The 11,871-nt window shown below is 45.4% G+C and overlaps 1 protein-coding gene across 1 annotated transcript in view; it reads right to left on the bottom strand.

The window, feature by feature from the left end:
- Window positions 1-986: 986 nt before the first annotated feature.
- Window positions 987-11,871, bottom strand: part of LOC130472817 (zinc finger protein 436-like) — a 248,869-nt gene continuing 237,984 nt past the window's right edge. Inside the window, exons 2-4 of the mRNA XM_056844267.1 lie at window positions 6,575-6,689; window positions 3,867-3,959; window positions 987-2,450 (exon numbers count right to left, since the gene is read on the bottom strand). Coding sequence (XP_056700245.1) covers window positions 1,006-2,450; window positions 3,867-3,959; window positions 6,575-6,689 — 1,653 coding nt within the window. The 3' untranslated portion in view covers window positions 987-1,005. The remainder of the gene's footprint in view (window positions 2,451-3,866; window positions 3,960-6,574; window positions 6,690-11,871) is intronic.

Below are 11,871 nucleotides of genomic sequence, written 5' to 3'. Positions count from 1 at the left end.
GATGCTGTTTTCTGTTTTAAATGTTGCTTATAAACCATTCATTTATTCATTACATTACATTACATACCAGACTTGCCTTAATCAGTCATTAGTAACAGGTCTTCATGACTGGTCAACCAATATTCTAGTAACTGTCAACAAATTCAAGATCAGTTTTCTGCTGTTATTTGACACAGATGTTGACAAAATCCCAATTAAAGTTGATCCACAAAGGAAATCAACTGCTGAAGTATATAACTTAAATAGTATGCCTATCAGTGGTCTCAAAAACAGGAGGTATTCAAAGACAGACAGACAACCTTTATTGGCATAATAGTTATGGTACAGAGATGAATAGATGTTTCATATAAGTTACATATCAAATTAAAATTAGGTTTGAATCTTAACCTTAACAGCTTCCACCAAAAACTCCACCACCTTCACTGTAACATTTGTCGCAGAATCATTCAGCAAATATTGGCCTATGGTTGTTCTGTGGGGGGCCATCAGTTTGCTGATTAAAGGTAGTATAATTTTTTTGCGGGGTTTGTCATGCAGACGGCAATCTAAAATAATGTGTTGTAGGGAATCAGGCTGGCCCATTCCGCATGGACATAGTCTCTTGTTAAAGGGAGTTTTGGTGAATCTTCCATATAGAACCTTAGATGGAAAGGAATTGAGTCGAGCTAACATAAATGCCCTCCGTTGAAGGGGCTCTGAGTATGCAGAAGTATTGCTGCATCTTTCCGGGCGATGTTAGCAGACCCATTTTAAGTGGGGAATGTACTGGTGGAGTGAGTGGGCACATTTTCTGATATTCATGATCTAGCAGTCGCTGTTTAATTAAATGGAAGGCTGCAGGTATTCAAAGACTTCTCTCCCCTCATAGTATTATTTCTGTCCTGTTTCATGTTTTCCCCACAGTCAATTACTTTCTTTGCCTACAATCACAGCATTTATATGGCTTTTCTAATGTAGGAAAGTCAAACAGAATCGCAAGCGTGACTAGATTCAGATTTATTTGTTTCAGGGAGAAATTGGGTAAAGAGGAATTAAATGAACTTCTTTCAACAACTGTAATTGGCATGGTTCCTCTCCAGTGTGAATCTTTTGGTGGGAAGTAAGGCTTTTGCTGTTTCTGAAGTTCTTTCCACACTCCAGACATTTGTTTGTTTTCTCCTTTTTATGAATTCTTTGATGTAAAGTTAGCCTGCCACTCCGACTAAAGCTCTTTCCACACTCCAAGCATTTATATGGCTTTTCCCCAGTGTGAATCCTCTGGTGAAAAGTAAGATCAGCACTCCAACAGAACCTCTTTCCACATTCCAAGCACTGATATGGTTTCTCGCCTGTGTGAATCCTTTGATGTGAACTTAGATTGTCATTCCTACTGAAGTTCTTTCCACATTCCAAGCATTTATATGGCTTTTCCCCTGTATGAATCCTCTGGTGAGAAGTAAGTTCTGTACCCGAGCTGAAATTCTTTCCACATTCAAGACATTTATAGGGTTTCTCACTTGTGTGAATCCTCTGGTGAAAAGTAAGTTCTGCAGTTCTTCTGAAGCTTTTTCCACATTCCAGACATTTATATGGTTTCTCTCCAGTGTGAATCATTTGGTGAGAAGTAAGGTTGGCACTCCGTCTGAAGCCCTTTCCACATTCCAGACATTTATATGGTTTCTCCCCTGTGTGAATTCTTTGATGTGAATTTAGGTTGTCCCGCCATCTGAAGCTCTTTCCACACTGCAGACATTTATATGGTTCCTCCCCTGTGTGAATCCTTTGGTGGGAAGCAAGGTTTGAACTCTGACTGAAGTTTTTGCCACAATACAAACAGGTATATGGTTTCTCTCCATTGTGAATCATTTGATGCGCAGTAAGTTTTGAACTATGATGGAAGCTTTTTCCACACTGCAAGCATTTATATGGTTTCTCCCCGCTGTGAATCATGTGATGTGAATTAAGGTTCCCACTCTCACTGAAGCTCTTCCCGCACTGCAAGCATTTATATGGTTTCTCTCCTGTGTGAATGCGTTGGTGAGAAGTCAGGCTTCTGCTCTGAGTGAAGCTCTTCCCACACTCCAAGCATTTATATGGTTTCTCCCCTGTGTGAACCCTTTGATGTGAAGTCAGGTGGTCACTCCGATTGAAGCTCTTTCCACACTCCAGACATTTATATCGTTTCTCCCATGTTTGAGTTCTCTCTTGTCTATTAAGGCTAGATTTGCAGCCAGCCCTTTTCTCACTCAGAGTGTGACAGCTCCCTTCGTCCCCTTCCTCTACTTTGTCTTCAAACAGAATTTCATGGAAGTCACCTTCCAAAAAGTACAACGATTCCTTCCTCTGCTTCTGGTTTGCTTCTCTGTTCCTTCTCTGCTGGCTCTTTGGGATTTCTTGATTCCCAGCTTCTTTTTTCACCTCCAGATCCTTGTCTCCTCCCACATCCATCAGACACGATTCCCCCTCGTCTCCTGCAAGAAACAGAGAGAGAAACCCAATGAGAGATGCAGGGAACAAACACCACAAAGCAGAAGCAAATGTTATTGAATGATTCTTACTCCAAACAGGCCTAGGACAATGATTGACTCAGGCTCTGAGATGCCACCTGGGGCTCTTCTGACCACTGTTCCCCAATGCAGCTCCCACCCCGTGTTTCAGGAAAGTGGGCATAAGAACATAAGAAAAAGTCATGCTGGATCAGACCAAGGCCCATCAAGTCCAGCAGTCTGTTCACCCAGCGGCCAAGCAGGTGCCTCTAGGAAGCCCCCAAACAAGATGACTGCAGAAGCACCATCCTGCCTGTGTTCCACTGCACCCAATAGAATAGGCATGCTCCTCTGATACTAGAGGCACTACCTGCCTGTAGTTGGCAGGTGGTTCCCACCTTGAAACAGCCACCACTGGAGGAATGGGATTACATTAATCAGGATTTAATGTTCTATTAGGATAAACACTCTGCCTCAGGGGGAAAAAACCCAAAGTGATCTTTCTGAATTATTAATAAAAGGTTGTAAAATATTATCTCATCCTTTGTCCAAGGAGTTTTGGGAGGCACAAATCATTCTCCCCTCCTATATTTTATCCTCAGAATAATCTTAAGAGGTAGGCTAGGCAAAGGAGGATGACAGGCCCAGAGTCATCCCATGAATTCCAGGCCTGAGCCAGGGTTTGAACCAGGGCCTTCTCAATCTGAGTCAGGCACACTAAGGATTCACCATACAGGCTTGCTGCACTGTCTAACAGGGTCCTATCCTGGCACTAGGGTCTTTCAATTTAACAATCTCTCACACAATGAGGGAATCATCCCAGATTACACCTTGTCTGTTTCTCTGGCATCATCATAAAGAAAACTCACTCTCAGTCAGCTCTATCTGAAAGGAAGTGTTCTCTTGAGGTTTTCCCAGGAAATACTCCCATTTGTCTTCTGACACAAGGCCTTCCTGAGAAGAACTCCCCACCCTCATCTCTCTCATGGTTGTGTCTTCTCTGGGTGAAAGGCACTCCTTGTTCCAGCAATAAAGAACATCTAAGGAAGCAGAAAATACTTCAGCCTTGAGTTTACAATCCATAATCCAAATCAACACATAAGAAGAAGAGTTGGTTTTTATATGCCAATTTTCTCTACCACTTAAGGGAAACTCAAACCAGCTTACAATCACCTTCCCCTCCCCACAACAGACACTCTGTGAGGTAGGTGGGGCCGAGAGAGCTCTAACCGAGCTGTAACTTGCCCAAGGTCACCCAGCTGGCTTCGTGTGTAGGAGTGGGGAAACCAATTGCTACCAGGAGACCCCAGAGGCAAACTGAGTTATATGTTCTGGGCAGAATGACAGTAGAACTACAATTCTCAGACACTGAAGGGTCCATTCACACATCTAAGGAAGTACCTGTCAAGCTCTTCTTGTCTTCAGAATCCTGGACAAATATGTCATCCATTTCTTCCAGCCAGGAGATAAGGTCAGGTTTGCAGGTCCAAGATCCTTTTGTGAGGACAAGCAACAAAAATTGACTAAACACATCTTTGAGACTGTGTCTGCACTGCAGACTCTGGTTTTATAATATTTCATTCTCCAGGGTGTGGTAAAACGATCCTGTAGACTCTTGTCTGAACTGACCCTAGAAGCTAAAATGACTAAACTGAGGCTATCGTATTTTGGTCACGTCATGAGACGACAAGAGTCACTGGAAAAGACAGTCATGCTAGGAAAAGTTGAGGGCAGCAGGAAAAGAGGAAGACCCAACAAGAGATGGATGGACTCAATAAAGGAAGCCACAGCCTTCAATTTGCAAGATCTGAGCAAGGGTGTCAAAGATAGGACATTTTGGAGGACTTCATTCATAGGGTCGCCATGAGTCGGAAGTGACTTGACGGCACTTAACACAACACAGACTCTTGTTTATACCACGGGGAATAAGGGATTTACTCAGCTGTCCCCGATCTAAAGCTGCTAAACCACAATGAACACTGGGGCTCTTCATCCCACTTATTCCCTTTCAAAAATAGGGCTCACTCTCTGCTGCAGGACACTAATAGAATTGCACTTTGATGGCCTACAGAGAGATCCTCTGTAAAGAAATCAGAATCTCCTCCTTAATTCAGCCAACATGGAGGTAGTGGGGAAATTCTTGAAATTATACTCTTTAAGAGAAGCTCTATTCTTGCTAAAAAAAAAAAAAAAAGACCAGGAGCTGATTGCGGTACAGACTGTGAATCGTTAATATCGAAAATTAGAATAAAGCTGAAGAAAAACACCAAAACATTAATAGTGACAAAATATAATCTAAGCAACAGTCCTGAAGAGTTTAAAGACCATGTAAAGAACAGATTTTCATTACTAAATTCAAGAGAACGTGAACCAGAAGAACTATGGTTTGAAACAAGAGATATTATCAAGGAAGAATGAGCAACTGCTATTCCTGTATTCTTTCTTTTTCTGAAGTTGGAGTTATTTGGTCCTGGACGAGGGGTGTAATGGCCAGTCTGCCCTGAAAGCATCTGAGCATTGTAAAAAAACAAGGAGGTATTCCTGTTTCCCTAGGTCTAAAGTTCACCTCTGTTATGTTAAACAGAAATATCTTAATGGCTACAAGTTTGTTTTCCAAACTCTGGTCCTCTTTGGTTTATATTTTCTATCTAGCTATTCACCTCGCTTCAGACCACTGTATTTGTATCTCCTTCAGAGTTCCAGCAAGCCTCCATCTGTTTCAGGCATGTCCGCTCTCCTAAAGCATGTTTGCCCCCTTTAGGAATGGCTACACCTCTTCCCTGAAGAATGACCACTTCTCCTCCAAGAGAACACCTTCTTCCCACAAAGTCCAAACCATTTCCTATGTAAGTTCACCAGAAAGGTGAATTTGGGTTGCTCTTGGATTCCCTTCACGATCACGCTAATGATTTCATTGCCACAAACTTTGCAACTTTTGGAATTGAGAAGGAATTGAGAAGTGGGGGGGGGGGAGAGAGACTGGCTCTTTTCTTTTGACCTGCCTGTAAGGGCAGTTTGAGCTTAACCCTTGACCATTCACACAGTGTAAGTCCGATGCATACAAAGCAAAGGAGAAAATTGTTGCATATACATTGGGGACAGCACTTCATTTCATCGAAGAGGGAACTCCCAAAATGGAAATATGAGGCAAAGAGAGAGCAAGACAATTCTCAGGACACTCACAAAATGACTCAGGACCACACACACACACCAACCAATTACTTGCTTACCCAGAGAGGCCACGTTCCCATAGGTCAGGGGTCTCAAAACTGCGGCTCCAGAGCCGCTTGCGGCTCTTTGGCCCGTTGAGTGCGGCTCTCCGAACTTGGTTCGGAGCCCCTGATCTTGCGCCCGCTCGCACCGGCAGCCGGGCTGCGGAGCCGGCGCGCCTGAGAGAGAGAGAGAGCGGGCGAGCATGCTGTCTTCCCCCCCCCCACCGTGGAGAATGGCTGGGTCCCCCTTTCCCTTGCCCTCAATGGTTGGGAGGCTAAAGCCTCCCCTCCCCTCTAGCCGCGCGATTGCTGGGTGGGCAGCTTGTTGGTTCCTGGCCCCCCCCCGCCTATCAGCTGTTGGGCGGGGCGGGCTTCCTTTGGTAGACCTGGCCTCTGGCTGAGTCCCATTGGGAGGCCATGTATACCCACTGGCTTTCTTGGCAGTAGACCTGGACTCCGAGGAGGGGAAAAAGTCCCCCTTCAGAGGCCAGGTCTACCAATTGGCTTCTATGGGCCTCCGGAGGCCAGGTCTACTGCCAAGAAACCCAATGGGTAGACCTGGCCTCCCAATGGGACTCAGCCAGAGGCCAGGTCTACCAATAGGCTTTTATGGCGGTAGGCCAGGCCTCCAGACGAGGACTCCGGACGGGAGGGGGAAATGGCAGGGACTTACAATTTAATTTTTATCAATAAATAAGATCACTATTAAGTATGATATCAAGTTTTATTCAGTGTGCCTATAGTTTAATTAAGACTTAAAACTTTAATTAAAGTTTATTAAGTTAATAAACAGTGTACCTACCTATATAGTTTAAGTTTAAGAAATTTGGCTCTCAAAAGAAATCTCAATCGTTGTACTGTAGATATTTGGCTCTTTTGACTAATGAGTTTGCCGACCCCTGCCATAGGTCTCCAACATGACTTCCCTGTAAAGACCTCTTTGGACAGGATCCAGCAGAGCCCACTCCTCCTCTGTGAAATACACAGCCACCTCCTCAAAGGACACAGGGCCCTAGAAAAAGGACAGAAATTTCCTATCAACAGCTGACACCTGGTGGGAAATTTTTATATTCCCACTGTGCAGTGCAATGCTTTATGTGAGAAAAAGTAGTGGAGTTTGTAGCCTACTTTGCTCTGCCATCTTGGGCCGGGCGAAGAAAGGCTCCGGCGACAAAGAAAAGGGGAGCCAGTCCATTCCTCGCTCATCTTCCTGATCTGAGCCTTATGCAGAATGGCTGTTTCCATCCCAGTGCAAAGAGGCAGCCATCTGGATTACGTCTGTGAAGTCTTTGGGCTGCAAGTGAGCGAGACCAAAGCAGGGGGAAGATTATTTTCTTGCATTCATAATTCCTCTTGCTACTCCCCAGTTTGAATATTTTCCCACCCTGCACGCATCCCTGAGCAATTAGATACTACAGAGCAGCTTTTCACATATCCAAACATGTCCACAAAAAGTCTTTCCGCTGGTCTTACCATGCATACTGGCTTGAAAAAAATAAATGATTCCCATTGCGTTTACAAAAGTTCTCTGTCTAGTCCCTAAAAGGGAATTAACAAATATCTATTTTATAAGTCTGACCTTGTAGACAATATTTTTACACCCCGTTCCTGATTTTCAGCATCTGCAGCAGCCACCAAGCGTGCCTCTCTCTTATTACATAGATCCCAACTCCATTTTCATATTCTTCCTGCAGCATTCCCATAGGATGACCGTAATGTCTTTTAAATGGCTTAAACTGCTTTTATACGCTTTCCGATTCAGGCTGCCTCCAGTTTGGTATCCAAACCAGAGTGGGCTTATTGGGGCATCCATGGCAGAGGTGGGATTCAGACTTGGGCCTCTTAGATCTAAGTCACTCTAACCACTAGTGTACCCCAGGCTCTAATAGATAAGAAAAGTTGTAACCCCCGCCACTTGTTCTGTAACACAGGGGCTATTTTACATCCTCCTAGTCTGTGCTGCCCACCATTCCAGGTCTCCCGTTAGTAAACTTTTGTTTCCATTGCAAATATCAGACTGCAAATGCTGCAATGGGGAGGGTCCGTGGCTCAGTGGTAGAGCATCTGCTTGGCATGCAGAAGGTCCCAGGTTCAATCCCCGGCATCTCCAGTTAAAGGGACTAGGCAGGTAGGTGATGTGAAAGTAGGGTTGCCAGGTCCCTCTTTGCCGCCAGTGGGAGGCTTTTGAGGCAGAGCCTGAGGAGGGCGAGGTTTGGGGAGGGGAGGGACTTCAATGCCATAGAGTCCAATTGCCAAAGCAATTTCTCCAGGTGAGCTGATCTCTAGCCGCCGGAGACAAGTTGTAATAGCAGATTTCCAGCTAGTAGCCGGAGGTTGGCAACTCTATTGCCATTTATACATGGGAGGTTTTGCCTTGGATTTGCCACTCTAGATGCACTGTCCCCCCAGCCATATTCTCAAAACTCAACAATAAGCCCCCATGCAGAGTTTTGAGAATTCAGATGGGGGAAAATGTGCATCTATAGAGTGGCAAATCCAATGCAAAACCTTCCATGAATAAATGGCCTATGTGAAAAGCCTCTGTCTGAGACCCTGGAAGAGCCACTGCCGGTCTGAGTAGACAATGGGCGAAAACACACGGGAGGTTTTGCCTTGGATTTGCCACTCTCTAGATCACTGGTTCCCAACCAGGGGTCCGTGGACCCCCAGGGGTCCGCGAGAACTAAATTAAGGTCCGCGAAACAAAGTTATAAACCCATAATAAATTAATATTTTCAATTAAAAGTTCTCTATTATAAAAATATATATTCAAATATTATTCTAAGTTTAATGTTTAACTAACAGTTATGATTAAAGTTTATTTTCAAATTCTCTGAATTTTTATTTTGAACCTTGGGGTCCCTGCACCGAACAAGAAGTCCTAGTGGTCCCTGGTCAAAAAAAGGTTGGGAACCACTGCTCTAGATGAACAGGAGCCTTGTGGCGCAGAGTGTTAAGACGCAGTACTGCAGTCAAAAGCTCTGCTCACGACCTGAGTTCGATCCCGAGGGAAGTCGGTTTCAGGTAGCCGGCTCCAGGTTGACTCAGCCTTCCATCCTTCCGAGGTCGGTCAAATGAGCACCCAGCTTGCTGGGGGTAAAGGGAAGATGACTGGGGAGGGCACTGGCAAACCACCCCGCAAACAAAGTCTGCCTTGGAAACGTCGGGATGTGACGTCACCCCATGGGTCAGGAATGACCCGGTGCTTGCACAGGGGACACCTTTACCTTTAGATGCACATTTCCCCCACCTGAATTCCCAGAACTCTGCAGGGGGGGGGGCTTATTTTTGAGTGTTGAGAATTTGGCTGGGGGTGGGGGGGAATGTGCATTTAGAGAGCAGCAAACCCAAGGCAAAACCTCCCGTGCGTTTTCGCCCAGACCGAGGGTCTGATTCAGTATCAGGCAGCTTCGTGCGTTCAATCCTTCCAGCGCTTGACTGGCAGCAAGCTTCTCTGCATGCGAGGCAGGGGCTGGGAAGGCTCCCGGCACGACCGCAACCACCAGGCGATCTCAGCAGGAGGAAGAGGGGGAAAGAGGAGGAAGGCCTCCATGGACAGGTGATCCCCTCCCCACCTTGCCTCACCTAACGCGCCCGCTGCCCTTTCCCCTGCGGATGTGACCAGGCTGCCTGGACTCACCTTGGTTGCTAGAGCTTTTGCGAGCCCCGCTGGTCTCTACCGCTGCTGCGGAGGAGGCGCTTCTCCACCGACACTTTCCCCCACCCCAAGCCAAGACTGCCACCACCCCCAAAAGAGGGGTGGGGGGAATAAACGTGCAATGTAAAATGACTTCTTTGAAACCCACGGATTGCATCTGTTTCCTTAAAGGGGCTGTAGGGGATGACCGCACTTTGTATTCCCAGCGATGTATTAAGAGTTTGAAAATTTTATAAAAAACAAACATCGCTTTATTTTTGGATACCACGGCTTATCAACGGCTGGAAGACGTCTTCACAGCTAAAGGGGCCAAACAAAGTGCGAACAGTATTTTTTTATGACGTTTTCAAACTCTTAATACATCGCTGGGAATACAAAGTGCGGTAGCCCCCTTAACGCACCTGCCTAAACTATGGAAGCGACTGCTGCAGACTGTGAAGAGAACAACCCTCGACGTAAGAAAAACAGTTATTACAATGCAATACATAGAATCATAGAACTGGAAGGGCTCTCAAGGGTCATCAGCCCTGGAGGGGTTTTTAAGCAGAGGCTAGATGGCCATCTGTCAGCAATGCTAATTCAGTGACCTTGGGCAGATCGTGAGAGGGTGGTCATCTTGGCCATCTTCTGGGCAAGGAGCAGGGCCGGATTTAGGTTTGATGAGGCCCTAAGCTATTGAAGGTAATGGGGCCCTTTATATGTCCGGCTGTCCTTTGTCAACAACAAATTGTTGCTGTTTTTTGTGTTGAGTATATGCTATATGGTAATTTATGGACCAGTCCATGCAGAATGTAGGCATCCTATATATAGAAATGAGCAAACCAGTGATATTTTAGGGAGCAGGCTAGCAGGCCGGGCCTATTACTTACATCATAGGAGCCTACACAACACAAAACACTGTTGCTGTATGTAGATTTTATTTTGTTTTTTCTTATATTTTGGAAATGTACATCGGTTTTCCTTTAAATTTTTTGGGGGCCCCAAGAGAGTGGGGCCCTAAGCTATAGCTTGTTTAGCTTATACGTAAATCCCTACTCAGTAGGGGTCACTGGGTGTGTGTTGGGGGGAGGTAGTTGTGAATTGCCTGCAATTTGCAGGGGGTTGGACTAGATGACTGAACAGACTGCTGGACTTGATGGGCCTTGGTCTGATCCAGCAGGGCCTTTCTTATGACCCTGGTAATCCCTTCCAACTCTATGATTCTATGATTCTAGTCCAACCCTTTGCACAAGGCAGAAAGTTCACAACTACCTGTCGTCGTCCCCCCCCCCGACCAGTGACCCCCCCCTCTATGCCTGGAGGAAGGCAAAAAAAAAAAAAAAAACCCTCCAGCATCCCTGGCCAATTCCTTCCTGACCCCAAAGTGGCGATCAGCATCACCCTATAAGAAAAGACCACGAAAGCCGAGCACTGATTCCTTCCTGCCCTCCCTCTCATGAACTGCCTGTTCACAGAATCAGCATTACTGTTAGATGACCCACCTGTGTTTGTAAAGTGTTGTCAGAATGAAGGTGCCTTCCTGACCTTCTCCAGCAGGCCATTCCATAAGGTGGGGGGCTCACAACAGAGAATTCACATGTACATGCAGTTGTTGATTTTGCCCATTTGCACAGTGGCACTTGCAGAAGGTCTTGTTCAGATGAGCAAAACTGTTGTGGTAGAACATAGGGAGAGAGGCAGTCCCGCAAATACAAGGGACCACAGCCATGAATGGCCTTGTATGTGGTAGCCAGAACCTTGAAATGAACTCATTAACTGATGCACAATCAATGTAGTAACTGAAGAATGGGAGTAATATGCATGCTTTGCCTAGCTTCTGATAACTGACCTGCGGCATTCTGCACCAACTGGAGTCCCCTGGTTGATTAAATGTAGAGTGCATTGGACATGCACAACATACGTTGAATAGGTCCGTTGATCCGCCAAGGTCACTATTGTCTACTAGACTGTCAGTGGCTTTCTGGAGTCTCTGGTGTAGGCCTTTCACATCACCAATGATCCAATCCTTTAAACTGGAGGTCCCCGAGACCTTTTGCATGCCAAGCAGATGCTTTACTGCTCAGCTATGAATTCTCCCCATTACAGCAATAATTACAGTAGCCTAGTCTTGATGTTACTATGGGGTGGTAAATAGATGGCCAGATCGAATGTGTCAAGGTAGGGAGGCCTTCTTTGTGTCTTGATGGAGTTGGCAGAAAACATTTTTGCAGCTTTGTTAACTTGTTACTCCAGCAGTAACGTTGGATCCAGTACAACCCTAGGCTCTTAACCGAGTCAGCAGAGGTCAGCTGAACCCTATCAAAAGTGGGGAGAACCTATGCTAATATGGCCAGAATGACTTTTATGGCAAATCCTATTTACAATGAAACCATAGAACAGTTCAATGAGAAATGGGAACCGTTTTATACCTATATGTCAACAGACTGATTATTACTGTAACACAAAAAGCTAGAAAAAATATATAGACATACATATGTGAATTGCATAAAGTCTAGTTAGAATGTTAATTGGTTGATTTCTACGGTGAATTGTTTTC

The sequence above is a fragment of the Euleptes europaea genome, chromosome 1 (assembly GCF_029931775.1).
Source record: "Euleptes europaea isolate rEulEur1 chromosome 1, rEulEur1.hap1, whole genome shotgun sequence".
NCBI lineage: Eukaryota > Metazoa > Chordata > Lepidosauria > Squamata > Sphaerodactylidae > Euleptes > Euleptes europaea.
This window is presented reverse-complemented; position numbering and strand designations above follow the sequence as displayed.